The 27938-nt window shown below is 50.3% G+C and overlaps 4 protein-coding genes and 1 long non-coding RNA gene across 12 annotated transcripts; 1 reads left to right on the forward strand and 4 right to left on the reverse strand.

Moving 5' to 3' along the window:
• Positions 1-414: 414 nt before the first annotated feature.
• Positions 415-25158, forward strand: LOC134015210 (uncharacterized). Of its 5 annotated transcripts, none has more exons than XR_009929082.1 (8): positions 415-674; positions 19610-19720; positions 19981-20165; positions 22409-22581; positions 23828-24003; positions 24132-24209; positions 24862-24906; positions 25024-25158. It is a non-coding gene; the product is annotated as an uncharacterized LOC134015210 (long non-coding RNA). The 5 variants fall into 5 exon arrangements; XR_009929083.1 differs by having other exon boundaries at positions 24148-24209; XR_009929079.1 differs by having other exon boundaries at positions 24132-24906.
• si:dkey-90l8.3 (LIM domain transcription factor LMO4.1) lies at positions 9722-12557 on the reverse strand. 2 transcript variants are annotated; one of them, XM_062454590.1, is made up of 5 exons: positions 12233-12557; positions 11161-11393; positions 10962-11058; positions 10649-10807; positions 9722-10450 (listed from the first exon to the last, which is right to left on the reverse strand). In XM_062454590.1, exons 2-5 carry the CDS (start codon positions 11373-11375, stop codon positions 10442-10444), a joined length of 480 nt encoding a protein of 159 aa, XP_062310574.1. In that variant the 5' UTR covers positions 11376-11393; positions 12233-12557; the 3' UTR covers positions 9722-10441. The 2 variants fall into 2 exon arrangements, with proteins under 2 accessions (XP_062310574.1, XP_062310575.1); XM_062454591.1 differs by lacking the exon at positions 12233-12557 and having other exon boundaries at positions 11161-11476.
• ccn1l2 (cellular communication network factor 1, like 2) lies at positions 14644-17727 on the reverse strand. Of its 2 annotated transcripts, XM_062454729.1 has the most exons (5): positions 17371-17727; positions 16928-17141; positions 16327-16686; positions 15971-16179; positions 14644-15874 (listed from the first exon to the last, which is right to left on the reverse strand). In XM_062454729.1, exons 1-5 carry the CDS (start codon positions 17440-17442, stop codon positions 15572-15574), a joined length of 1158 nt encoding a protein of 385 aa, XP_062310713.1. In that variant the 5' UTR covers positions 17443-17727; the 3' UTR covers positions 14644-15571. The 2 variants fall into 2 exon arrangements, with proteins under 2 accessions (XP_062310713.1, XP_062310712.1); XM_062454728.1 differs by having other exon boundaries at positions 15971-16686.
• On the reverse strand, positions 22267-24519 carry LOC134015207 (uncharacterized). Its single transcript, XM_062454587.1, has 6 exons — positions 24446-24519; positions 24043-24369; positions 23120-23318; positions 22848-22999; positions 22652-22754; positions 22267-22562 (listed from the first exon to the last, which is right to left on the reverse strand). Exons 1-6 carry the CDS (start codon positions 24497-24499, stop codon positions 22393-22395), a joined length of 1005 nt encoding a protein of 334 aa, XP_062310571.1. The 5' UTR covers positions 24500-24519; the 3' UTR covers positions 22267-22392.
• On the reverse strand, positions 24567-26735 carry LOC134015208 (uncharacterized). 2 transcript variants are annotated; one of them, XM_062454589.1, is made up of 5 exons: positions 26589-26735; positions 25277-25449; positions 25001-25175; positions 24829-24898; positions 24567-24734 (listed from the first exon to the last, which is right to left on the reverse strand). In XM_062454589.1, exons 2-5 carry the CDS (start codon positions 25431-25433, stop codon positions 24630-24632), a joined length of 507 nt encoding a protein of 168 aa, XP_062310573.1. In that variant the 5' UTR covers positions 25434-25449; positions 26589-26735; the 3' UTR covers positions 24567-24629. The 2 variants fall into 2 exon arrangements, with proteins under 2 accessions (XP_062310573.1, XP_062310572.1); XM_062454588.1 differs by lacking the exon at positions 26589-26735 and having other exon boundaries at positions 25277-25499.
• Positions 26736-27938: the final 1203 nt, after the last annotated feature.

The raw sequence follows: 27938 nt of genomic DNA on the forward strand, positions 1-27938 counted from the left end.
CTGTTCCTGAACAAAACAACAAAACCTGTTCTCTGAAGTTCCTTCCCCTGTTGTCAGAATCCCTCTACGTGCTACTGGTTTTGACTAATAGAAGCTTGAACACACTGAAATAGTTTTGCATACAGATGCCTGCAGATTCCCTCTAGGCGGGAGGTATTAGCTGGAAGACACAATGGGACCACAGCATGAAGCCTTACCTAATCCAAGTCAAAATTAGTAAATAATACCACAACAAATGAATATTTTACACATGTTTTTCTAAGGGTACATCCAGGCGTAGGGTACCCCTAAACCTGTATATGGCCTTCTTCAGAATGTCATTGGCTATACAGTCAGCAAGTGTAATTTTTTAACCCAGACAGAGCTGATGGGGGGGGGGAACACACAGATTTTTGGAGCCACCTGGTTGGCTTTAGAAGGCTATGGACAGAACATGGGAGATCCTATTGGGTCAAATGAGGTGTCAATCAAAAGGTCAGAGTGCAGTGGCCATTTTGACCAGGGTATCCAAAACATTCTGAAGGGAGCTGATTGATGCAACAATAGTTTGTGGCTGTTTATGGATGTAATACATTGTCTGGGACAAAATACTTTACTTGGTTTGGACCTTTGGGAATGTAACCACACAATTTTCGTTGGGATGTTTTGAACTGGACAACTCTGAGCCTTGCTAGGTGAGTACTCTGTTTGCTTTCACGTTGTTGACACGTATGTGGTCGGACTAAGATGTTGATTGTACCTGCTGTTGCTCGATCTAGAAATGGTTTACATCAATAGAATCAAAATAATTGTATCTTTCCAATGATATATATGGCCAGTGTAGCAGTCTAAAACTATTTTTTGGGAGGGGGGGCGATTTCTGGCCTGCTGGAACGCTAAGAGGTGGCTAATGATGACCAAAATGATGACCAATGAACATAGAGAGAAAGTTCTTGACACATTTTGTGTAGAAACTGTGCAGATCTCCGGCTCAAAGGCAGGCAGCTATGCGGTAAACAGGGCAACCTAAAACAACACTAAAGCCTCCAGTCCAGATGTCCTGGCATCAGCTGTGGTGGCAATAGTGTTATACTGTTGATCAGCAAGCTGTGCAAACAAACACACTTCACCATTGGGCTGTAGAGGTCCTGATAATACAAATCTGTCGCCAACAGGTCTGAATCTTTCAGAGTGGAACCAGTCAAATGACATGGGTATCTGAACCTAAAGGTTAAAGGGTTAGGGACGGTGTTATGGTTTAGCAATGCAACTTGAACATAATGTCACACAACATTAGTGGTAGTGATTGTTTCGGGGGCTTTGCAAGGTGCGATGCTGAATGGGACTAACAGACGCCTCCCCCGGCAGCTTTATGACGTTCTTTATTGCACAACCAGGCCGCAAACAAACCTGCAAGATTTGGCCATGGCTCCCAACGTGAGCCCAGCTAAGGCCTTCAGACATCCTGCTGTGTTTGAGGAGCTCGGTCGTGAGGTTCTTAAGACGGATGCTGAGGATGTCACGGGCGGTGAGGCCAGTCCCGGTGGTCTGAGAGAGGGTGTGTGTGTGTGGGGGGGTGTGGCTTTCAGCAATGCGGGGATAAGAAGGGCTAGGTGGGGGTGGGGTGGTGGTGAGAGGGAGCTGCTAGTCCTCACGCTGCCTCAGTGAACTCCAACTCCCACCAGATGGACTCATTTACGGCCAATTAGCCATGTGCTGTTAACGGAGCCTCGCAGACTCACCTAGCGTTATTGTAGCTTTTATCTGGGTTCAGAGGAGACCAGGCAGCTGCCGAGCTGTGTTTTGGTGGTTATTTGACCACATTCCCTCCAGGGAACCGGAGAAGCGATCCCTTGAGAACTCCGGGGAATTCTGAATAACGATGAACAGTTTCAGAATGCGGAGATGATTGGTTCTCTGAGCTGGCAGACCTGCTGTGTGCGTGAGGGTCGGTGGGTATGGAGGAGAGTCTTTTGGCGCCTGATTATGTTTGTGTTCTTGATTTGTATCGAGGACAAGATTCAAGAAGAGGGGAAGGGCTGGGTTTGGGGCTGATTTGGGAAATTGCTGTTGCTCATGACCCTCTCCATCGAAGAGGAAGAGGGATCGAGAAGGGGTGTTTTGTTACGGAGAGCAGTGGGCAAAAAAAGGGATTGAGACTACAGAGGAATGTTGCTCCAGTGCCTCCTTCTCTTTCATCCCTCCCTCTCTCGCCTCTAATCGCTCCTTCCATCGCTAACTTGGCCTTTGCTTGACTCCCTACGTGATGGTCCACTTCACTTAGCTCATAAACAATGTCCCTGACCCCCCCCCCCTCTCCCCACCCCCTCTCCCCACACCTTCATATTTCTGCTTGCCTATGAACACAAACCGTGGTCCAGTCTATTCCTACAGCACCTCCCAGTCCTGCTGGACCCTTTTTTGCCTGTGCTATCATAATTAGTTGAGGAACCGTCGGCACAGCAAGACGGCTGCCTGATTCATTTTCATGTTGGCGACGTGTGAGGGGATGGTAACTCTAGTGAGACTGGCAGAGATAATGATGTGCTCATCACACACACTCACCCAAAGTAGGACCCTCCTAGCGCGAAAAAACCCAGCGAAGACCACGCACAACGTGTTCGACGATCATGAAGTGCTTATGAATGCAAATCGATGCTTGCCCCCCGACATCTCCATGGCCTGTGCCCGTCTCCCCGTGTAGAGCTTCTCACCTGACGCGGAGGCGAGGTGTTGGGGTCTGAGGGAAGGAGAGGGTCTGCTCCTGCACCAGTCGGATTCGGTCTAGTGTGTTTGTCGGCCACCAATGATGCCTCAGCTTTATTCGAAAGGGCCTCTCAGTAAAGCTGCTTCTAATTGTCCCTGCAATGCTGATCAACACAGCCAATCCCAACTAGAGCGTAAAGACACAGCAATTTTCCCATTACAGCAGGAGCAGAAAATGGGAGTGGAGCCGAGGGGACTGGGGAGGCTGGTCTCCCTGGAGACCCCCGCAGATGGCTTCATCTAGCAAGTTCAAAAACAGAGACAGGAGGCACGGGGTGAGGGGCGCACACACACACGGGGACTCTCGCTCGCACACACGCAGGCACTCAGATGCGCCGACAACACGCAATCAATTGGCTTTTAACCCACCGCTCTCTCTCTCTCTCTCTGTCGCTCTCTCACTCGCCTTATCTCTCTGTCACTCAACCCCTCACGCCCAGAACAGGAAAAACATGGAGAACAGAGTTCTCTCTCTCGTCTTGCGCTCTCTCTCTCTCTTGCCTTCTCTATGTCGCTCAACCCCTTGTACACCCCTCACACCCAGGACGGTTAGCAGGAGAAACATGGCGAACGGAGTCCTGTCATAGTTGAGTCGCGAACGTTTTCTGACCACTGTTGTCTGATCCACCATCTTTCACCCGGCGACCATCGAAAGGCTCCGCAGCCTTTGGAGGAAGATGGAATTCCTCTCCGAAGGACATAAAAACTGACGTTGGAGTTTCCAGAAGGACTCTTCATCTCTTGGAATGCCGAGCCACCGTGGTCGAGTGGTTATGACAACAAACGGTCCCATGATAAAAATCATACGAGCAGAGATTCAAGTGGAGAGCTTAGGATGAATCTGTTTACTCGCTTCCACGGAGGAATGTTTACTCAAGGACATGCCACTGTGTATACAAGTGGGTAGGGTGAAATAGATTTCGAGAAGCCACTGCAGGTTAAGAGGTCTGAGCGTGTGCATGTGGGTCTGAAAGTCGAACGAGAGGGAGAGAGAGGGAGAGAGAGGGACGGAGGGAGAGAGGGAGAGCCAGAAAAAAGAAAAAGAAAAAACCAGAGACCTCTGTTACTCGCTTCCACTCTCATATCAGAGCAGACATCTTTCAGTCTACTGCAGGGTGTCTGCCGTCTCTCTGGCTCCACCAGGCTTATCAGAGTTCCTCATTGGCTTACACAATTATAGAAAACAAACACACACAGTCGCATTGCGGGCACACACAGGCACACACCAAATTGACTGTCTTTTCGAAAGGGACGTTTCATTTTTTTTTGGGGGGGGGGGGTCAAACGTCTAAGTATATGTTTTAATCATGCCCAAAATATCCATGGAATTAGATGTAAGCCAAGTCTCTGGAAGATCTTCTAAGAGATTGTCGTCTTTCACTGCAGTCGTGGAGTACATGCAAATTGACGTCGAGACGTTGTACAGTTTATGCCAACTGACAGAGAGATTCTGAGCAGAGATGGTGGAGTGACCGTTGGTCAAATGTCTTATCTCTCCCGATGAACCTCAACAGGGCCTAGAAAGTTCCGCTTCGGCAGCTGTGCGACGTGGCTCACGCACAGACCCTGAGCTGAGAAAACCACTAACTGACACCATTGGCACTGTGAAGAAACAGGTGTGATTCTTCTGTTCCTGCCCTACTTCCGTTCGTAGGCCTTGAGCCTCACACACACACACACACAACCACACACACATGCTACTGCACTTTTGTCTGTGTGTACAGGTGTGTGGGTGCTGATAAGAGGCAGATGGGCCCCATGGTTCAGTGAGGTGGGCCTCAGCTGGGGTTGTCTGGGGAAAGCTCTGCCCTTGGCCCTGTGCTGGCATTTCCAAGGTGGGGTAGCAGCATGAAAGAGGGCACGCTGGCTCGGCTTATCAAGCCAGGGACCAAGGCACAGACACCCAGGAGTGCCATGGGGGGAGTTGGCCCCTCGCCCCGGTGCACCAGAGGAGAGCGTCACTAGCCTGCCTCCCAAGACCCAGAGCGTTGTCTAGCTGGGTAGCCTGTCAGTGTCGGGGCTCACAGGGAGAGAGAAAAAAAAGCTCAGCTCCTCTCTCCGAGGTGGAGAGTGGCCAGTGAGTCAGGGCTTGAGTGCCTTTTAACCCCGGCTCTCGAATGATATCTCTCTCCAAAATGCCAGAGCACGCCGGCACGCGCGGTGACATTTCAGCCGCCGCCGCGCCGCCGACCAGCATCGTTCTCACTTCCCACCTACTTCAGACCAGACAGAAAATGGGGAAAAAACGCCAGCTTTAATCAGACCCCATTCACAATAAAGGGGGAAAGTAACCGAACACAGCCACTTTGATCACGAATCACATAAAAACCTAATGAAAGTAAGGGTTTCTCAGGACTATCAGGAGTACACTGTTCTGTGTTTCAGTTCACATACAGGGCAGCTCCGTTGGGCCACAGGTCCAGGCCGCTTGCTCTCCACAACGTGGCACCAGCCCCAGCTCCACCAGCCCCCAGCTCCACCATCCCCAGCTCCACCATCCCCAGCTCCACCATCCCCAGCTCCACCATCCCCCAGCTCCACCATCCCCAGCTCCACCATCCCCAGCTCCACCATCCCCCAGCTCCACCATCCCCAGCTCCACCATCCCCCAGCTCCACCAGCCCCAGCTCCACCAGCCCCAGCTCCACCAGCCCCAGCTCCACCAGCCCCAGCTCCACCAGAGCCAGCCTGCCACCGCGGCAGTCTGCTCTTCAGGTTTCAGCCCTTTCAATTAAAAGACCTGGGCTGGGATGTTGTGAGTTAACTTTAATGGGCAATAAGGGATCGTTTCTTGAAAGCATGCCCTCTTGATCAGAGCTGAAGGGGAGAGGGGGGGAGGGGTGGGAGGGGGGGGGGGGGGTTGGGGGTTGCACATTGCTGCAGACCCAGACAGCCCATTCCCCCCAGTAGGGAGAAGGGCAAACTAAAACATGTGTGAGTCAATGACAGGGATGACTGACATAGTGGACACGCTGCAGGGCCAATCTGAGGTGAAGAAAGAGAAGCTAAGCACTTCATTACGGAGGGGGGGGGGGGGGGGGGAGAGGCCGGGGGGGGGGGCAACACCCAGTGGATCTCATTGTTCCGTAATCGGACCAGACTTGCTTTTCACCCGGCTTCTTGTGGAAAGCAACAGGGTGACATGAGAGAATGATATATGATCTCAGTCATTCATCTAAATTGGGCAAATGAAGCCTGCACGCCCGTGCTGTGAGAGACCCTCCACAAAGGGCCAGAATGAATAGGTTTGTGTTGTGTGTGCGTGTGTGTGTGTGTGTGTGTGTGTGTGAGAGAGAGAGAGAGAGAGAGAGAGAGAGAGAGAGAGTGTATGTGTAAGAGAGAGAAATAGAGAAAAAGAGTGTTGTTGCATCTGCTCCTCATTAAACAGCGCTAATGAACGCACGTGGGCTCCACCTGGTTCCTGGAAGTGGGGGGTGGGGGGGGTTGCATTGGTGCACCTACCGACGAGGGCCCGGCCTTTTCCAACACTTCTGGCCTATCGCGGCACCTCCCGAAGACAAACTTCCGAGAGAACAAAGGCCCCTCGACGCCTATCTACGATCGGTTTGTCTCCCGGACCGTCCCCCCCCCTCCCCCCCCCCCCCCCCCCCCCCCCCTTTTGGTAGGGATCAGTTTCCATGACAGGAAGGCTGATGGGAGATCTGTTTGGGAGCCTGTGGAATGAGCCTGGGGGGTCAGGGCGTGCGAGGGGCCCGGTGGAGCCCGGCGTCGGACAGGAGAACACGCACGCGCGCTCGGCTAACGAGGTCGCCGCGGTGACGCCGCGTTAGGACACGTGTTTCGGTGCAGGGTGGAACGTCTCTCCAGTAACAGGTCTGAGTGGAGCAGAGCATCTGTCCCCCCACCCCCTCCCCCCGCTCTCTTGTGAGAACATTCCCCTCCAGGCTCTCCCACAGTCTGCCTCGGTTGTGTGTCGATACGACACCCCCTGGGTCCCGCCCCGACGCGGAACGCACCTGTGATAATCAGCGCGAGGCGGAGATCCGACCGTTGTTTTGTTGCTCGACGTCGGACAGAGGTAGACGGTGGCGGGGGGGGGGGGGCATGTCGGGGAACGGGATGTCAGTCTTCTCTCTGTTCCCTGTCTGTCAACCATGATGGCGCTGAACACACACCATTCCTCAACCGTGGCAAACAATGACAGCCCTGGTAATGACAGCTGAACGCATGCTTGCTCTTCATTTGGATGAACTGACAGTGTAACAGTTCCCTCAGAACCCCTTAAGTGGCTGTTAATTTAATATGCAAATGGATCTCTCTCTCTCGTCAGTCTGAATGCATTTTAATGAAGTGCATGTTTTTCGAGGGAGGTGGTTGCAGGGGTGTCACATGAAGGGAGGAGGAAGAGGAGGAGGAGGAGGAGGAGAGGGTAAGTGTGGATGTTGAACTTGGAGGGATGGAGACAGACAGATAAAGGAGGATGTGGGGGTGTTTTTTTCGAGAGAGCAGGAGAGCAGAGGGGCTGGTGTCACCTTTGGTTGTGCTGTGATGCCCCGCTGTTCTGAGTAGATACCATTTTAAAGAGAATTAGGGGTTAGGACAGGGAGCAAACACAGACAGCAGCCTGCACAAACATGATAGTACCGCAAACACACGCATGCAGGGACACACACACACACACAAATACTCAAATACCCTATCTATAAATGTGTGTTAATGACAGACCTTGGCACAACCTCTGCATCTGGGCGCTACAGTAGGCTTGTGAGATATGAGCTAAGGTGAGCGTGTTATTGGGGGGGTTGAGGTGGGGGGGGGGGGGGGGGGCGGTGGTGAATTGCAGGCGGTGTTAAGTCAAGCAGGAACCCTCAATGTTGCTAATTTATTTACAGATTTAATTAGATGGATAGAGCCCTCACAGATATAAGAAAGAGAGGAGCGATGTTGCCAGCGTTACAGCACTTTAATTATGGCACCAGGCTCCTGATCCCTGCGCGCTGCTGTCTGGGGAGCCAGTTAATTAAAATCCTCATTATTTTACTTTTAATTAGTTCCCCCCTCTTTTGTTTCCTTTCACCATATGGCCGTGTTCCGTGGTCAAATTAACGTAATTGAGCTAATTAAGCCGATCAGTTTAATTATTCAAAGCATTCTGATTGGGCGAGGGAACTTTCCGCCCGCTCCCTCCCTGACATTCCTGTGTGAGGCTCGGAGTTGTAAAGTCTCGTCTTTGTCATTACACCCGTTTCTTCCTCACTCGTTCACGACATTGATTTGGGGCTGCAAACGTTCCTGTCGGCATAAACATGTTCCGGTACATTCCTATCTCCTCCTGATGCATTATCAACCAGTCTAGTGAGATTATATTGCGTAACACGTGCACCTAAATCAACATTCTTCACGATGACATAAAAAAAGTACATTCTCTTCGTGTTTTCGCGGCTTCTCGTTGATGGACATGTTTTAAGAGAAAACCAGATACTTTCAGACGTTTTTTATGGACACAGGAAGAATGTGTAACATTGAAAGAAACATGTAGGCAGGAGGCTGCATGATTACAGTATGTAACTACACAATAACCTCTTTAGAGGAAGCTTTCCTTCAAAGCTAGTTTGACTAAAAACATGTTTGTTAGCATAGGTGTAAATGCTATGATTGAAAGACGACATGAATACATTTGATGCACACCTATCTGTCAACACAAAGCTCCTTCCCAGCCAGAGATGATCGTCTTAGCGGGCCGGTTCAGGGACCATCATCCTCATCATCATCAGGATCATTGGGCGAGCTGAGCTTGGAAGTCTGAGTGTTGGAACTCGGATCAGAGGAGTGGCAGGTCTAAGGGATGCCACTCTGGGCCTCTACTTCTTGAGCAGCTTGTATAAATATCCTGGCTTCACACAGCATGAGGCGGAGAAGCAAAGGCAATTACACTCATCTGCATGTGTTAATATGATTAATTAGCGAGAATAAACACTTGCCTATGACAGAAGCTACATGGTGATCCACACACCTGCAGACTCCACGATAAAAGACAACGCCTCATGGCAAAGAGTCTTTTTATGAGACCTGCTAATTGGCATCTGAAAATGCTTCAGCTAATTAGTAATATGTAGATGAGGCTTGATTGGTTTGAATGCAAAGTCTAACTTGTGGTGTGCTGGGGATTCAGATAGTGCAGAGGTTTTTATTTCCTCACTATCTAGATATGAAGATAATTGTAATTGTGATCATTTGCATACGTTAATGAATTTGCGTGATGCTTTTCAATCAGACGTGGAATAAATAATTGATGCGGCATCAGCACCTACCATGACAAGTGGGACTTTTCAAATAGCTAAGCGCATTAAGGTGCATGTTTGATGGCTGCCATACTCTTTGCCGAGGTGTGAAAGTACAGATCTCATTTGAAGCCTGGCAGATGCTCTGCTCTCCTAATGCCGTGAATCCCACACAATCATCCCTGACTAAAACCGCACATGCGCTTCCAAGTAAGCTACAGTCGTGCTAACGTAGAGCTCCTTTTCATCGAACAGGCAAACCTTTCGATCTGAACTCATTAGCTAAAGTAAACACTGCCATGACTTAAAGGCCGACGAGAGACCTGCGAGGAGAGCTGGGAAATAAAATAGGTTTACTTTGAATTTGCAACATGGTAAACAGTAAGAACATGCAATTATTTCAAAGGCTCAGGACGTAAAAGAGCCACTCCCCTTTAATTAGGCTGGCTAACAGATTAGTATTTATTCGAGTCAGCCACGGGATATACCCAAAGTTCAGCCGCCCAGGAGCCCCCTCAGCACAGATACATGGCTCATGTTTAATTGCTTCTGTAAATGGTCAGTGCTCAAGCCCTCTAATTCCATTCCTCTGGGTAATCAGGCATGTTTTCACCATACAGGGTTGGAGTCGAGCGAAGGAAAAGAGTGCGCCAAACGAACACAATGCTGCGCAATACCTCATGACCAACATAATGCAACCAAACAGCATAAGGGCTTCAATTAGCGCAGCTGACTTCACGGTACAGTAAAATCTTTTAATAGGATTTTTTGTTTCAATTTCACATGTTGAGCAAGCATCGGTTGAAATAAAGAAATATAACTCTACTGGAGAACACACAGTACCATCATGAAAAGAATGGACATTTATCTTTCATGGTTGCCTTTTTCGTTTGGTTCCCTAAAACCACAAAGTAAGACGGTAGAATAACAGGAAGTGACACGAATCAAGAATCGGCCAATGGAGACAGACATTCAAGACAGAAATGGTCCCTTTCCCCTGCGGGACCAATGTATAACAGAGTTCCTTTGTAGTCAACTATCGTCAAGCACTTCTTCTGGGATTCCTCTTCTGATGAAAAGGTGAAAGCCACGGTAGGGAATAAGCCACATTCTACTGTACATCACGAGATGCATCCTCAAGAGTCACGCTCTTCGCTCAAGGTTTGGATATGCACACAGTTGGGAATCAGCAACCGGAAACAGGTAGACCCAGTCCTTTTAAAGAAGCAGTTCATTTTACTGGAGGTCCAAATTGTTCTTTCTGGGTTCCTTTCCATTCAAAGTGTAGGCTGGATGTTGGCTATTGTCTCTGACATCTCAGGGTAACTTAGTAAGCAGTGAACTGTCCCATGGTCAAAAGACTTCAACAAAAGAATCCACAAACACGGCATCGGGGGTGAGGAGTCCTCAGGAGACGATGGGAACTACTGGTGGCGGCACCTGCGTCTAATCACTCAACATACCTAGGTGAGGAAACAGAGGGCGACAGCTATGTCAGCAGGAATAACAGATGTGTCGTTTCATGTCATCTCTGAAACACAATATGCATTTCAGCGTAAAATTCACTTGTTTTTACAGATGTTTTTTGGGGGTTTGTTGTTGCTGAATCCCCCATCCCATTCTGACCATTAGTGTGGGAGAAACCAGGCTAGCTGTCTCACCTTCTGGTCGGCCAGAGCTGGGTTCGACTGCAGGGGGGGCAGGTGGCTGCTGAGCAGGGCTGAGCCCGGCCGGTCGTGCTCACAGAAGATGGTGCCGTTGATGTAGTGGAAGCGATCCCCCGGCACGAGCCGGTTTCTACAGGTGGCGCAGGAGAAACACTGGGAACGTCAGAGAGAAGTGGGGGGTTAGAATGGCCGTGCTGGATCTCCTCCGAATGCGTTCGCCATTCCGAACGCGGGTTATATCGGCTTGCCGGGCGTGTCGCCATGTGTGTGTCGTCTCTAAAGGAGTCACATCCACGTGGGTTCTTACCTTGAGGTGGTAGACGTTACCCTGTGCCCTCATCACCATCTCGTTGGCAGGGATAGACTGGCCACAGGCGCTGCATGCCCCACTGTGCCCAAACAACCTGAGGATGGAAAGCAGAGCCAGCTCAGTCTCCTGGCCTGACCTGGCAGCCACAGCCAGCCCCCCTCTCCTCCCCCCGCCACACGACCTCCCCGGAGCTCACCTGATGTAGTCGCTCCTGCAGAGGATCATGCCCCCTTTACTGTAGCAGGAGGTGCCGATGTCGCCCAGCTGCGCGTGGCAGCAGGAACACTTGAGGCAGCGCGTGTGCCAGTAGCGCTCCATGGAGTAGAGCAGGAAGCGGTCGGCTATCTTCCCCCCGCACCCTGCACACGACCTCGGGGACGCGCCGCCACACGGCGCCTGGCTGTTCACCATGGCGGCCCACGGGAGCTGCTGGAGACAGGGGGGGCAATGAGAGGCTGGGGCTGGAGAGGCTGGGGCTGGAGAGGCTGGGACTGTAGAGGCTGGGGCTGGAGAGGCTGGGGCTGGAGAGGCTGGGGCTGGAGAGGCTGGGACTGTAGATGCTGGGGCTGGAGAGGCTGGGGCTGGAGAGGCTGGGGCTGGAGAGGCTGGGACTGGAGAGGCTGCGACACAAAAGCTTCACTCACAACACTGGTTGTCTACCGGGGTTAGGATTTTGCATCCGGTTTTACTGAACACAAGCAGCAATTGTATTCAGTTTGGTTTATTGAATGCATTTGGAAATAATGCAGACTGTAGAGGCTATTAAAATCGCAGTGAGGTCATGGTTAATGACAACCAAAATGGATTGAAAGCTATATTACCTGGAGAGGTTGGCAATCATTGCAAGAATAGTAATAAAACAACTATGTTATTCTTATCACTTGTCCTTACAGTATGAACTGACAAAAGGAATTGCTCACACTGATGTATTTTGTTAGTGGGATCATCACTTTGTTTATAACGCTGTTATGGGGTTATTTTCTATGGCAATGACTGAATACTGGATGTGTTATTGTAAGTGTTACCAACATTTGCTGTCGATAAAGACATGAACACACATGCTAGTACAGATAAAGGGGGAGCTAAAAGATGACTGTCGGTTAAAACTTCAGTCCCATGCTGCCAAACTTAAAAAGGCCAAACCACTGATAGGGACAACATTTAAATGTTGTACCTACAACATTTGTATTAACAGTTTGGCTTATTTTTTTTCCAATGTGTGCATATATAATTTGATCTTATTTACTTATCCAAAAAATAATGCTTACCTTGATGTTCCAAAGAATGGAAATAAGAAGTTACTTGATTCCAGTAAACACGACACAGTCTTCAAGTAAAATCGTAGACTAATTGTGCTACACTAACAAACAATCGTTTCTCTAAAAGCCATTATTTTCTGGTATTAGGAAAAAGTGCATGGATACACTGCAAATTTTGCAAATAATTGAGAGAAAATGTAACTGAGAAAACGCAAAAAATTGGAGATCAAACTACACTTCCGAAATTATGGAAAGATAATCCGCTGCAACTTTTGAAAACGATAGCTAGATATATCACTCACGCGCTGCTTACAATAACCTTGCCATCTTTGACAGCTCTACACTATTTACAAAATTGTGCAACCGGGTATTTAAATCCCTCTGTGGTGACGTAGTAAACATAATACGCGATGCAGCCACTAGACGTCTAGGGGGTGTGGTTAATGTCAAAATGATTTATGTGTGTGTCGGACTATTATCCATTCATACCCTCATTAGATTAAACTATTAAACTGTTACTGTCTCTAAACATAGCAATTCATTCCACAATTCCCATACCGCACGCACTGCTTTCTTGCTCATTTCTCATCCAACTTTCTTTCCCCTGAAAAGAGAAGCAAATTAACCTCATGGAAAAAGACGACGCCACAGTTCCTTGGTATGGCCTGGATCTGCACTGCTTGCTAAAACCCAGCAGAGGACAGTGTTCCCTATGATGCTGGGTTCACACTAAACTAAACAGCAGTGAGGCTAGAGACACCGATGAACCACGCTGTTCCGACGTGTAGCAAGGTTTAAAACGTCAGTGAGGGTATCCTTTAAACCCTTGCCTCTTCCAATATGTCAGTATGGACATGGACCAACACAGAGAATGAAAGAGCAATCCCCACAGTGAAGTGGCATGGGAAGGTTCATCAGAATAGAATGGCCATTGTTCCGAGTAAAATATGTCCTTGGTTGAGGCGTTTGTAACCTTGTGCCCTATCTGCCTGCCTCCTCTTCCCAGAGGCCCTGTTGATTTCCGACATATTTCCTGTTCCTCTGTCGGGGCCGTGGTGAAACTCGCGGCTCTCTGTGAGACTGGACGACACCTGTAACTTCCAGTGTGCTATCCAAGATCTGCAGGATGAGACTCTGCAGCCAAAACAATCACAGACGCAGGATCTCACAGCCCTTCTCACACTTCACGTTTTCTTTCCTATACTTCCGACAGTAGCTCACACATTACTTCCACATCATTCAGCCATTCAACCAGAACTATTTTCCTCCTACTTATACTGATCCTCAGAAGAACCCCGTTTCACGGGCATTGTCTTCTCCTGAACTACCAAGTATTTCACGAATGCCCAAATCTTGTATTTGCCATGGCTGTCTCCCGAAATGTGAGAACCTCTCTGTGACAAACGACTTGTCAAATGTTGTCACGGGACACTGGCTTTGGTGCGCAATAACTCTGTGAAGGGCCCTCTTCTCTTGAATTTACTAGTCCAAACAGCCCGACCGGACAAACATCATCATCCTCAGCAGAGAGGAATACCGTCAGAGCACAACGAGCCAATGGGAGCCGTGGCGCCTTTAATGAGGATGGTGGCAGATAGAACCCGAGGTCTCCATGGTGATGATGGAATGCCATGTGTGCTTTTGATCCACGTCTGTCTGGAGCATAGGGAAAGAATCTACCCATGGGGCAAAGATGCATGAAAGGGATCCATAAAAGTGATCGATTGAACCACATTCCCATACCTTCCCACGCAGCCAACTCACAAACGCACCCTCCATCCCAAAACGTGGGAGTTAAGAGCTCTCCCCGACGCTTTGCAGGACTTATCGAGAGTGGGATTGTCGAGCGTACCCCCTCGCGGCGCTGTGCTGTGGAAACGGGGCTGGCGCTGAATAAGGCGAGCGCTTATGCCACGATCGTGCCGGAGGTCAGTGTGTTCCCAGCCAGACGGGACAGCAGGGAGAGGAGGGGAACGACAGGGGCAGACAGGAGGAGGCGGCAGGGGTGTTGAATTTAGGAGCGTGCCGCTATGTTTGTGCTCCAGAGCCGGCCTGCATGTCTACGCATTGGAGGAGGACCTGAACCTGAAGGAGCGGGTTCCATCGGAGACAGGAGAAGCCTCTTCTCTCCTCCTTCCCCAACATTCCTGTCTCTCCGCCCTCGGTTCTACCTCGGCCTCTCGAGACCCCTCTCCGAACAAACGTCAGACGTAGCCCCTCTGATAGGCCTGTGCATACCCAGGAAGAGCTCTTGTTTATCCAGCTTTGTGCTGCAGTATCCTTGTCCAAACACCAAGCACCCCGTATCTAAGCAGGACATCTGAATAGCTATGTAAAGTAATGGGACGACAGGTTTTGTGATTTAATGACTTTATTTGATGTTTCAGATAGTTCTGGAGGCTTACAGAAAAGTAATGGAACAACATTGACATACTTTAATGAATCTTTCCTCCAGTACAAGAAAGACTTTATACTATGAGGCACTTAAAACACACCCCGAAAAATGAGGTGATCTCCAAAAATAGTCACTCCACTAGAGTGAAGTCTGTACACTAAACTATATTCTTTATATATTGACATACAAATGGTCACACGTAAAATCTCAATGCCACACATTTTCCATTCAAAACGATAGACTTCTGGAGACAGGTAGAAACACACACACACACACAAACCATACACACAAACAGGCAAATGATGACTTACAACAAAATACAGTTAATTACAATCATTGATGAATATGTAGTATGGTAACTGGTCCTATATCTACCATCAATGTATCAAAAATACGACCTACATGTTCATACACATTCGCTGTCCCAAGCTACATTTTCTCATGACACAAAGTCATATTCCCGTTGTACAAAAGCATACACACTCCATTCCCTTTTCCCTCTGTGGTTATAGAGGAGTTTGGCAATACTTCAAAAACAAAACAAAAAACACCAAAGAATAAATAAAGAGATCAAAGCTGACATCCAAAAGGGATCATTTACATATGACTTATTGATTTATGCTGTCCCGTGGTGCTCAGTGCTGCAGACTCTCTTGTATAGTTCTGCTACAGGGGCACCAGCATGAAGGGAGCACTGGAGCTGGCTGCAAAGTCCCAGCCACCAACCTCCTACATGTGGAAACTGGTGTCATCTTGGCAGGAAGTGCAAAGTGCAAGCAGTTCTACCCATCCGGGGCCTTCTTTCTCCGGCAGAGTCGGGATGTGTTGGAGGTGGGCGGGGGTGGGGGGGGGGTGGCTTCCCTTGGCTAGGTGGAGGGTGGGGTTATAGGTGTGGTACAGGGGGGGTGGGGGGGGGGGGGGGGTGGAGGGGATTTTCATGGGTTGGCTTGGCCTCAATGCCTGAAGGTGTGGATGTCGTTGTGCAGGCTGACTCCAGGCCTGGAGGGGGCGCCGTGACCCTGGCAGCTCTTCCTGCAGCTGCAGCGCTGGATCCACATGACGTTGCGGGTGAAGCCCTCGCCGTCCGGGCACAGGAAGCGGAGGCGGGCGGTGCGGGTGAGGGAGGGCACGCAGCAGCGGCCGTCTGTGCACGCGCCGCAGGAGCGCGGGCGGTACCGCCGGGCCGTGGAGCATCCGGCGAAGGTGATCCTGATTGGCTCCTGAGGGCGGACAGTACGCTGGCACTTCTTTGCTCTCTGGACGGCAAACGACAACAAAAGCATCCAATCAGAACACCGATAAACAAAATAAGAACATGCATGTTCACGATCTGGACATAATCCTTCCTGTACCTTCAGGCCGACGGGGAGTTCCAGCTGCAGTTCACACTGGCGAATCTGACACAGCCGAGTCTCTCTGACCAACCGGCATTCTGGATTGTTATTGGTCACTCTGCTTGAGATGCCCATTCCGCACGTGGTGGAACATTCCGTCCAGTCTGTGGTCTGCAGGAGGCACCTGGGGCTCAGCAACACCTCTGACTTGGGGAGGGACAGAACCTCTGGGAGGGGATGGGGGAAAGAGACATTAGGCTTCAGCCAAGACAGGTTCCCGACCGGGACAACACAGTACAGTATGTGCAACCCTTGAAGTAGCGAAAACACAGAAAGCAAACTTAAGAACATTGACGTTCGACGTGGTGTCTCACCCCGGAAAGTGACGCCAGCGCTGGCCTGGTAGTGAGGCAGAGCCTGGGCCTGGAGCTGGGTGCTGATGTGGTTGGGGAGGGGCCTCGGGTGGGGCAGGGTGGCTCGCGGGGGCTCCCCTGGCTCCTCGCTGATGTGGTTGTCGTCGTCGCACGCCCACTCTTCGCAGCAGCGGCCCGAGGGCCGGGCCAGCCGGGGCCGGGCGCAGCGCCAGTCAGGGAGGGGCACCTGATGTGGGCAGAGAGGCATGCAGCCCACCACCCCGTCCATGCAGCTGCACTGGTGCTGGCAGCTGGGCTGGAAGTCCTCGCCGTGCTGGTACACACGCCCGCTGAACTCGCAGGGGCGGCCCTGGGCGTCCGCTGGAGGACCAGATTAGACGTTAGGATTACCGAGGACTCCTCCTCGCCCATGTGTTACTCCCTACCATGATCCGGCAAACCCAATCTATTATGTGGCTAAGAGCCGTTTGAGGCGCATTCGAGTCATTTGAGGAAGAGCAACACAGGGATCAACGTCGTTCACGATCGTTAGTATTCTTCCTCTTCATCGACTCAAAGCCCGTCTCCCAGTGTCATGCAAGGTCCCCAGTCCTGTCCTTACCTCGGCACAGTCCCCTCTCGGGGTCGCCTCCCGTCCCCAGGTGGCAGTTCAGGCCTTTGATGTGGTCGCAGGGCTGGCTGGCGCCGCAGTCCTCGTTGAACTGCCTGGCGCACACCTTGCAGCAGCCGCACTCGTCCGTCACCCAGCTGACCCCTGGAGGGCAGGAGGGGGGCAACGTGGGGCAGGAGCACCGGGCCGAGCAGTCGCTCTTTACCTGGGCAGCGGGAGGGAGAGACACGGGGTCAGGGGTGTGGAGGGGGAAAGCATTCCACATGCAGAACTCACAGGAAAGCAACACTGAACACGAGCTCTCAGAGCAACACAAAGTGAAGCATTTGACTTCAATGGTCATTAGTTTAGACACACCCAGATGGGGATAGAATGTGAGGTAAAGTCCTAGAGGGGGAGAGAATGTGGGTAAACAGCAGAGGGGTGTAACTCACCATCGCGGCAGCACTGGAGAGGACAACAAACAGAGTAGACACGATCCGTCTCAAACTAACCAGAGAATACATCCTGGATGTGTCGATGCCAACCAAAGAAAAATAGAAATCGGTCTCAATGAATCAGAGATCAATGTTCCGTGGATATAAAGGCGTGTAAAAGAAAAGTTCTGTCCAGAACTGGTGAGCGAATCCAAAGAGGAGAGAGTTCTGTGCGTGTGTGTGTGTGGCTCCAAGCCTGTCCGTAGTTCGCAGTGAGTGCACTAAAAGGTGCACCGGTCTAAGTGTTCCTGACTCTTGAAAAGGGTCCCGTATGGGTCAGCCTGGACCAGCACAGCTATGCTCAGCTCCTCTTGATAGAGAGATCCCCCCTGGTAGAGCCTGTACTTATAGACACCGGTGGACCGCCCTCTATGACGTCAGCTCCCCTCTCTCCAGAGGGATGGGAAGGTGTCTGGAGGGGGGGGGGGGGGAGGGGGGGGGGAGTTTTGCAGAGTTACTGCAAAAAAGAAAAGAAAAAAAGAAACTCAAATAACAACTTTTCCTCCTCGATATGAAAAGAGGAATGTGTCGATGAAGAATGCGTGGCATCGCACATTTAAAAACAGGGAATGTACACGGGCGATGTAGGGATCGTCAGGGATAATGTTACAACTCTCTAAAGAGATATAAAAAAATATATATGGACAAGCAATAGAAGCAGAAGAAAAAACGTCCTCGCAAACAAAGAGCACTAAAAGCTTCATTCCAGGTTTGTTATGACATTGGTCCACACAGTGTACGAGTCCTGCCTGACAGGAGGGAGGAAAACAAGAACAGACAGGTGTAATGGAAAACGTGAGTAGGGAATCCCGTTCTGGCGGAGAATCCACTCTAAACAGGGGAAGTGGTGATGCTGAAAGTCGAGAAAACCCCCGTGAACGGCTCGTCCAGCGCTCCACCACCTCGCGCCGGGCCCTCCGACACAAACGTCCACGCTCAGGACACACACGGCTTCCTGTGTTCCCTCCAGGAAACAAAGGCTTTTCCACAGGTTCTCATGTCAAGTAAACATTCCCATTGTCATCCCCGGGGCACATAAAAAGTGTTTTGATGGAGTTCAGGAAGGCCCTTCATTAGGGCTTGGCTCACGCTGTTATCAAACACAGGAAATGTAATTGATCCCATTTGATATGGCAGCTAAGGGTGGATCTCGGGTGTGAAAACAAGGAACTTCTCACAGAAGGGGGCAAACGCAAGCGCACACATGGCAAACCAAAAGTAGATAGCTGGGGGGGGGGGAAACGCACCTGTGTACATTGCGCAAAATAACCCAAACATGGCGAGTTCTGAGAAGCGAACAGGGGCGTAGAAAGAGACTTGAAAGTGGACGAGTCTCGCCCGCGTCCTCCCCGGGGTTGAGGGAGAACAGGAAGCCGCACCAGACGAGCAGGTGGAAGCTGCCCACCTGTGATGTGGGATCCAGGACAGGAACTGTGGTGGGGGGGGGGGAGATGACGGTGGATGGCCAGGGATGGAACACACCGAACCCACACATGGAGCCCTTACGCAAGCCTCCAGACACCCAAGCCGCTGTGAAACCACCAGGAACGCCGGAGATGTTTGAGAGCACCTTAGTTGGGGAGGGCTGGAGGAGGAGGAGGAGGTGGAGGGCAGGAGTCTGGATTCCTGGAATTCCTGGCCCACAAAGGCAGGATGTGTGTGCTGGCCACGGTGCATCGGACGCTGACGGAGGGAGGGCTGATGGGGGGGGGGGGGCGAGGGCGTGAGGGGGGGGGGAGGAGGAGGAGGCAGGCTGTTTGGCAGACTCCTCAGCTGGCACGGAGCCAGCCATTGTTTGTCAGCCAGACAAACATTTCCAAAAACAGCGAGGTCATCACTGTATTCCGTTCGAGCCTGCTATTGCATGTCTGCTTTGCCACCGGTCTGAGGTTACACTCCTGGCCTCTTAAAAGGGCTTGATAACTGTCCTCTCTACATCTCCATGGCTGTGGACATGTTGATTCTGTTGCCAGCTCTGATTCCTGTAAGCAGCTCAGATAGTGCCAAAAGGGGACTAGACTGGCCATAGACTGGCCTAAGAGGTAAACAGGAACTCTTCAAAATTCTCAGGAAAAATTGCTCAACAGGATTCCACTCTCTCTCCAACACTCTTATGTGAAAGTAAACAACCCTGTAGCTGAATACTTTACAATTACTGATCATTTATCAGCCAGTAACTGTATCTGTTGTGTAACAGATTGACTGTGGGAGCAGCCCCACGTGTCTGTAGGTAAACATCTTCCCTGTGTGGAGTCAGCTGTGTGTGCCCTGCATCACCCTGCCCCTGCACATGACACCACCTCCACAGGTCAGGTCACCTCTGGATTCCTCATGATGGTGTCCCAAAACCCTCCTGCTGCACACATACACACCCACACACACACACACACACATACACACCTACACACACATACACACCTACACACACATGCACACCCACACACACACACACACCTACACACACACACCTACACACACACACACATACACACCCCCACACACCTACACAAATACACTCTCCATCCCAAATAACCAACCCCTCAAAAGTATCAACAACTCTTCTTCTAGTATGCTGCTGAACTACTCCGCTCTATTCCTTCATGCCATGCGAGCCACCTGGGCCCGGGCGGGAGGGATGATGTCAGAGGACCGACAGAGCATCTGGCCTCCCATGACAGGGGCCACGCTGTCTCCCCTCCAGCCCAGGTCTCCGCGAGGCCCCCAGGCCGAGAAGATGACCTAGCCTGCTGCAGGTGTGGCTCTCCTGCACCCCCCACACGAGAGCCTCATCCAGCCTGGCGGCTGCCCAGGCGGGGGGCGGGCGGGAGGTGCAGGGGAGAATCAGTGGCCTTGCATTCCTCCGGCCCACCTAATAGGAGTGATGAAAGCAGACGGAGGGGACCCCCCCCCCCGGCACGTCTCCCCGCGGCGCAGCAATAACCCGGCCATTGTGTGTCTGACTGACATGAGCAGGTGTGCCGCAGGTAGTGTGTGCTGCGCGGACACGCCCTCCGTCTGGGTGAGAGGTAAGCCCGTGATAACCCCCGTGCTGTAACCCTAAACGAATGCTGAATCATCCCATAGTCAACGCACGCCCACACACGGCTGCGGGTTAGGAATTCTTGCAATGACAGGTATATTACAACAGAACGCAACACCGAATGGAATGAAAGAGAGAATATAAAAGAGATTATAAGAGAACGGAATAGAAGATAATTAAGTAAAAAGAGAGCGGAATACAGTTAAATGAAAGGCCAGGACGCCATGGCCAGGTGATTACGTAACACATCACCTTGGGTGTCGAGATGCCCTGAATACCGCTAAAGAAACAAACATATTTTCTTCCAACAGGGCAACGACACAAACGGAGCAAAACAAGTCTCGCCCTCGTTAGCCAACCCGTTCTAATAATTCCCCTAAATACTTCAAATCAACCTCGAAAGCGCCGTTGGAGTCCGCTAACGAGAGGACGGGGGGGGGGGGGCCCGAGGCAATCAGAGAGCGACGCTGCCTTTCCTTCTGGTGACTCGGAGGTTCTTAAGCTTGCACACTGCATATTAAGTACACAAAAATAAACAAACTAGCATTTCAAAGAGACTTTAGTGTGGGGGGCTGCCGTTGCTATGCTCTGACAGAGAGTGTCCTGTTAGAGGCTCGCACAGAGGGGGCTGGGCCGCGTGGCACCGTTACACAGTGCCGTCTGTGATTCAGAGAGGAAAATGTTATCACAGAGAGGTGTAAACAGAAAGGTTCCAGGGTTATCCAACGGGGGCTGGTGACACATAAAGCTCACTGTGACTGGGGGCCGCGATGGGAATAGGGAAGGGCGAAGCCCATCATTCACTCCACCGTCGACCGGTGATGGAACGTTCGAGAATACAGGTCAGCGTCTAAGACCTCATGGACATTCGCATTCCATTGACACAGTTCATGGCATTAAACATTCATTTCCTTAAGAGGCCAGATCATGTGTTTGTTCAGAGGCCTGTGCCAGGCACTACAGTAATAACCTATGACAGATATTCAGTGTTAGGACATCTAAAATTAGGGCAAGTTTGTTTGCTCTGACATTCAACTAATTTGAGGTCATTCTTCATCAAAGGAGTCTTTATACTTTGGCGAGGTGTGAACTCATTCAGGGCCTTCTGTGGTAAAGGTCGCATAGACAACTTTGATTTCAGAAGTCTAACAATGCACAGTGCAGTAGTTCTTGCCGTTTAAAAACATCCCACCGAGCATGCCCTGTAGCAAGCGCGGAGGGAGGGAAGGGAAACAAGCCCGCGCATAGTGGACCGTATCACGGTTCCCGGCGTGTTCCCCAGTCCATCTCTGCGAAGGCTCTCCTCTGGAGCACCTGGCAGAGCGGCAGGAAACCTCTGCTTGGGCGTCTGCTGTGGAAACGTGCCCCAGCCGAGGCAGAGGTCAGGCGACCTCCTGCTCCCGGGCTCTGGCCTCGACACCCTGCGTCCGGGAGGGCTGCGACAGCGCAGGCCTGGGACAGGGCGTGGGGCACGCACTGCAGCTGCTGAGGCTAAGGGGTGCCATCAACTATTCCATAAACACAACAAGGCTATAGCCTCATCCCAGCCTGCGTCCCCTTCTGCTGTTTTGGCTCGTAGCAGAGGCTGCTTGGCTGGACCGGTTTGATAAACGCCTCAAAATCAAAACACTGTGAATGCAGATGTTTCTTTTGACGTATCTTATAACATGGCAAATCTTTATGATGCCATTTCCTGTGATGAGAGATTGCCTGACTCCACAGTGACACCTGCTGCCTGACAAAACCTTAATTCGACAAAATACATACAAAGGACATGGGGGGGGGGGGGGGAAATAGGATTTTTATTAGGCATTTATTTATCTAACATGGAAGAATGGTTTCGAATGACAGGTGTGGATCATTGTGAGCTCCATGAGAACATTCTGCAGCTGGAGCCAGCCTTGGGGGTTGGGCGAGTGGGGTGAGTGTCTCCTTGTCTCTCACCCGTCTCCACAGGTCTCAGAGCTGAGACTGCAGGGCGGTGGGGGGGGCAGGAGGGCCGAGGGCCCGGAGCCCTGGTCCTCTGGGCTTGAGCTTGTGTTCTCCGGAGCCCCGGGATTCGAACCCCCGTCTCCTTCCATCCCAAACCCAGCCCCCCCCTCTTCTGAACCTGAGGGAAACACGAGAAAGTAAGATGATCCTGCCTTTTTACAATTACACACCAGGATGCATGTATTGAATTTTAAATATGGGGCTCACATTTGTTCTCCACGGCTGGGTCCTGGAGGATCATGGAGTTTTGGGGGGCGATGCTTCCCCGACTGCTCATGCTAAAATCCCTGAGACCATCAGTATCCATGGCCTAAGGGACCACAACATGATCCAAATGCACATTGTTGGGAGATATTATCGAAAAATGTGTGTGCGCTGGGCTAGGAGTCTGGGAGACACATACTTGGTCCAGGTTTTGACAGAGGCTGGGGCTGTCGCACAACTTGAGGCCACTGTTCGATAAGTCCGAGAGGTATGTGGACTCTGGTGGCACGACGCCACCGTGGTCGTAACAAATGCCTTCCATGCTGTCCGTACTGCGCCACAAAGACGGACCTAGACACACACACAAGCAACATCAAGCACATTCAATCGTTGTATTGAGCAGAGCAACCGATTTCGAGTGTAAACATCGTGAACCCTGTCTGTGAACAGAATATTGTTTGTCGGTGTTACCTGTGGACAGAATGCTTTTGGGGTGGTTGTAGACAGGGGTGTTGGGGACAGGGTACAAGCCGAAGCCTTGCGGGCAGACAGTCGTGTCCCCTCTGAGTGCAGCGGGCCTCTCCCTGTCACAGTAGGCCGGCAGGTTGTGTTTCTTCCACAGATACGTTTGTCTCCTCAACCTCTCCCAGTCAATGCCATCCACCCCAATCTGAAGAGATCACGAGACCCCCAAAAAACAGTCACCGCAGAATCATACCATCCTCAAGCTTAACAACGGGGTAGGCTAGGTCTGTCTGTTTGTGGGAAGCGAAAATCCTATGAGGTCCCAATCCCTGTCATTCCCTTCACTCACCAACAGGATATTACCAATGCAAAGTGTGGGCTGCGACAAGCCGCATATACATCTGTGCCGTATATTTGAAAAGGTTTGGCAAGTCGAGAGAGTTTACATTCTTTAATACATGTGTTTATCAGCATCTGAGCAGGAATTCCTTCCATTCTGCCAGGCCAGGAGCCTGGCTAATCAGGGAGGTACGTGACCACTGGCCACTCTCTACATGAGACGTTGAAAACACAAAATAAACATGGAGCTATGAAATCCAGTGGAAAAATGTTGCGTGTAATAAGAGCTATCTGGGCCTGCATCTTCCCAACCAATGCCGGTCTCCCATGACTCTCCCCCCCAACCCTCCCTCCCTCCCCTCCCTCCTTCAACAGGCATAGGCAGCCAGACATGGGTTTTCCCCTGTCACACACACAAGCTTGTTCAGGAGGACCTGACCCCCGGAGGACTGGGAGACATCAGGACTGAGAGAGATGGTCATGTGACTTCAACGTATCTAGCATGGCTCGGGTGAGGAACAACGTATTCAGAGGCAACATATCCACTGGTGGTGAGGGGGATAACATATGGTCGAGGGACTAGGTCTAACCTCTGTGTCCAGTTTGAGTTTGTAGACCGGAAGGTTCTGCTGGCTGGTGCTCCTCGGTAGCCTCACGCTGCTACTGTGAAACACCACAGGCTTGTTCCTCACCAGGAAGGCACCAGAGGCCGTGGGGGTTGAGGGGGGCCGTGGGCTGGCCTGGACAACAGCCACAGGTTGGTGCTCCTGGGTCAGCTGAGCCACACAGGACTCCTCCCCCTGGCCGTCAGTGTCCGTGTCTGTGGGCTCGACCGAGCCCGAGCCTTCCTTACTTCCTTGTTGAGGCGGCAAGGGTGTGAACCGCACGTGTATCTTCTTCCTCGCACTCTTTCTGTTCTGTAACAGCTCACAGCTCAAGCAGTGCTAACGCAATGTTGTACAAAACATAGAGGTAAAGTGAGTGAGTTCTCACCAAATTGTCTGATTTATTTGATGGGGTGGATGGATGGCAAATGATTTCCTTCATAGCTAAATGAGGAGATTTAGACCTGGGCATAGAAAGTGAATACAACATGAGTTATACCACAACAGCATATCATTTTGAATATCCCAAGTGTCTCTTACACGGTATACACATCAGCCTAGACAGCAACCAGTCACCTGGTTTGGGTGAGGCTCTTTTGGGTGTGCTGTGGAGGTATCCACAGCATCAGAGAACGTGATTCACTGGAGGTCAACTGGCTGATATTGGCTGTTCTAAGCTACAAACACACACAAAAGCTCTTGTTAGGGTAACATGGGCAGGATGAACTGACTTGGCATCCACTTGCAAGTCAACGACTGAGTAAAACCAACCTTGACTTCCTTCCTTTGGTTGCTGTCATTCAGGTTAACCGAGTTGAGATCTGGAAAGTGTCCATCCACCCTGCACAGGTGACTAGACATTTAGATACAGGCATGAAGGACTATTTCAGATCAAATGAGCCTATAAAGAATAGCGGAGTGTGTGTCCCCCCTCCTCTCTAACCTCTTATTCTGCTTCCTCTGCAGGATCTGGGACTGGCGAGACAAGAGAGGACTGGCAGGAACATCTTCCTTGCTATCGGCCTCAGAGACCAGCTTGACCGTAGGACGTTTTCTGCGTTCATCCCATTCAGATACATTCACCACACTTAGGGTGGGAAACCCCTCCACGGAGGAAACTGAAAGATCGGAATTGTCAAACGGCTTCCATGTGGACTCAATGGTGCACGGGAATTGTGTTATTGATGATGATGCGGATGAAAGAGGCAGTGCTACCTACCCTCTACTGCAGGCCTGCCCTTGTCTGATGTTCGGGACCTTAGCTGGCGATGGATGCCCCTGCCAATACGGTGTTCTGTTTCCCAGCAGCAAGGGTGAGGGCACATAGCCCCAAAACAGTGCGCCTCATCTAGACCCTCGCTGGGAATGATGTACATTTCAGGTGGAGTCCACCTGGATGTGCAACGCGAGATCATTACAACAGTGCCAATCTGTATAGCCATCTAAGTCTCAGTAGCCTACTTTTAACCTCTTAACAATCCTGTCAAATTTGCCTAAAACAGCTAAATAAAGCATACCTATTTGGAGTACATGCATGGTTGTGGTCAGAATGCCTCTAAGTGCTACTGGTTTTGACTAATAGAAGCTTGAACACTGAAATAGTTTTGCATACAGATGCCTTTAGGTGGGTGGTATTAGCTGGAAGACCCACATGGGACCACAGCATGAAGCCTCATCTAATCCAAGTCAAAAGTAGGATATAATACCACAATAAATGAATATTTTACACATGTTTTTCTAAGGGTACATCCAGGCGTAGGGTACCCATAAACCTGTATATGGCCTTCTTCATCATTTCATTGGCTATACGGTCAGCAAGTTAATTTGTGAAACAAATTGACATGGACATGGAAGCTCCTATTGGGTCAAATGAGGTGTCAATCGGAAGGTCAAAGTGCAGTGGCCATTTTGACACCAGGAAACAATTCTGAAAGGAGCTGATTGATGCAACAAGAATTCATGCGATTTATGGATGTAGTACATCGTTTTGGACTAAATACCCTACTTGGTTGGATAGTTTGGACCTTTGGGAATTTTGCAGACCATTTTCGTCACGACTGGACAACGCTGAGCCTTGTTAAGTGAGGAATCTCTGATTCGTATTCTAACACGTTTGTGGTCTAACAAAGACGTTGATTGTACCTGCTTGTACCTGTTGTGACTCGATCTTGAAATGGTTGACATCGATAGAATCACAAGAATCTTATCTTTCAAACGATATGCCAGTGTAGCAGTCTAAAAATATTTTTTGGGGTGGGGGTGATTGGGAGGGGGTGCGATTTCCGGCCCGTGAAACTCAATGTTTTCGTATCTTTGACATTGCATTTCAAAACAACCCCTCCAGCCAAGTGTGACTAGCAGCCAATGCGTGTTTAGGAATCACTGGTCTTGAGCATGGTGAGCATTAGACTAACTTCTGAACTACTAACTACTGAACAATACTGTACTGTAGACAAATGGAGCTTCTCAGTCACACACCTCTACTGTATTTAAAGCTATAGCTAACAACGATCAAAATATAATTAGCGTACCGTACAAGAAGCCTTGTATGTGATGAAAGCCAGGTTTCCAAATGGAAAACAGATAGCCTAGTCTATGTGAGAAGATGGAAAAACAAAGCACGATCGCTACTAATCAGAACCATAACAATTCAAAGTTTCGGAGCTTGTGTTGCTTAGTAACTGAGAAACTTTTACTGATCTTGGTTGCCACCTGCTGGTAAAGCTGACCAGGTCCATGTGACAATAGTGTAAACAGCACATGAATCAGAATGAGCTTTATTCGCCATGTGAGTTTACACAAACAAGTAATTCACTGTTGCAGCAAGGTGCATACGATAAACAGAAGAATCTTAACTATAAAAGTAGAAAAAACAGTCTAAGAAATATACAATATAAGATGTGTATATATAGATTAGTGCAATATGATAGGTAAATGGTGCAATTGAATGGTGATTTTGTGCCATGTGCAATGAGGTGATAGATAAATGAAAACATAAATCCACTGCCTGTGAATGTCTGCGTTCAGAAATCTGGGCCAGAAATCTAAGAGGATGGAATGAGGTCTCCAGCCGATGACAAGAAATTGTGTTATGAACCAATGTCATGCATTGATTTTCCTGGTAATGAGTTCCAAGAGAAACATAGACAGACGAGCAGACTAATATAGACACACGTGTCTACAGAGAATACAGATGTCCCAGAGATTTAGAGGTACGGGTAGGCATGGGCCGGTTTTAAATAGTTCTTCTTGTTGTTTTTTTACTAAAAAGAACAATACATAATTATTGTGAGACGTGTGTCTCACAGCAAATGCGTGAGAGACTAAGTTAATCTGCTCTTCCCCAGAAAATCAAGACACCGTTATCTTGAATTTTGCGAATAGTGACGGGTGGTGCTCCCGTAGACTGGATATCATACAATCATATTGTTCCAGGGGTCCTTCGGCTATTCTATGGGAACTGCCTTTGCAGCCACTGCAAGAAGACCAGGCAGCGCTCGTTCAAGTCCTCCAAGTTGTCCCCGTGACCACAGCGGTCTGAAAACTTGACCTAAAATCCACAGGCCACTCGGTCTCCACCAGCACCTGGTGGACAAACCACATAGTCACATGACAAATGTGTCCCCTCCTCCTTTCCCTGTGTCCCCTCCCCCCTTTCCCTGTGGCCCCTCCCTCCTCACCTAAATTCAGCAAAGTTTCGGCTGCCTCGCCAGCCGGTCGGCACACAAAAATGAAATCCACAGAATGTTTTGTAAAAAGTCCCTGTTGTTGGCTTCGTGGACTGGATAACCTCTTGGATTATTGTTGGGAACCACCGGGGGGGGAGATTGCCCCCCCCCCCTGCCTCGTGTAGCCGGGGCGGCTCCAGACAACCGTGGGTG

Source organism: Osmerus eperlanus, chromosome 28 (assembly GCF_963692335.1).
Source record: "Osmerus eperlanus chromosome 28, fOsmEpe2.1, whole genome shotgun sequence".
NCBI classification, from domain to species: Eukaryota; Metazoa; Chordata; class Actinopteri; order Osmeriformes; family Osmeridae; genus Osmerus; species Osmerus eperlanus.

Bases quoted from the DNA above. Each gene is read 5' to 3' on its own strand.
- LOC134015208 (XM_062454588.1), bottom strand. From the start codon at position 25,499: ATGGCTATACAGATTGGCACTGTTGTAATGATCTCGCGTTGCACATCC. The intron at 25,176-25,276 runs GTAGGTAGCACT...CCGATCTTTCAG, and splicing joins GGGCAGGCCTGCAGTAGAGG to TTTCCTCCGTGGAGGGGTTT. The intron at 24,899-25,000 runs GTTAGAGAGGAG...TCACCTGTGCAG, and splicing joins CAGAGGAAGCAGAATAAGAG to GGTGGATGGACACTTTCCAG.
- LOC134015207 (XM_062454587.1), bottom strand. From the start codon at position 24,499: ATGAAGGAAATCATTTGCCATCCATCCACCCCATCAAATAAATCAGAC. The intron at 24,370-24,445 runs GTGAGAACTCAC...GAGCTGTTACAG, and splicing joins CAAATAAATCAGACAATTTG to AACAGAAAGAGTGCGAGGAA. The intron at 23,000-23,119 runs GTAACACCGACA...GTGTGTGTCTAG, and splicing joins CAAAAGCATTCTGTCCACAG to GTCCGTCTTTGTGGCGCAGT.
- si:dkey-90l8.3 (XM_062454590.1), bottom strand. From the start codon at position 11,375: ATGGTGAACAGCCAGGCGCCGTGTGGCGGCGCGTCCCCGAGGTCGTGT. The intron at 11,059-11,160 runs GTGAGCTCCGGG...TTCCATCCTCAG, and splicing joins TGCAGGAGCGACTACATCAG to GTTGTTTGGGCACAGTGGGG. The intron at 10,808-10,961 runs GTAAGAACCCAC...TGACGTTCCCAG, and splicing joins GTAACGTCTACCACCTCAAG to TGTTTCTCCTGCGCCACCTG.
- ccn1l2 (XM_062454728.1), bottom strand. From the start codon at position 17,442: ATGTATTCTCTGGTTAGTTTGAGACGGATCGTGTCTACTCTGTTTGTT. The intron at 16,687-16,927 runs GTAAGGACAGGA...CTGGTCCTCCAG, and splicing joins CGAGAGGGGACTGTGCCGAG to CGGACGCCCAGGGCCGCCCC. The intron at 15,875-15,970 runs GTACAGGAAGGA...TTTGCCGTCCAG, and splicing joins AACTCCCCGTCGGCCTGAAG to AGAGCAAAGAAGTGCCAGCG.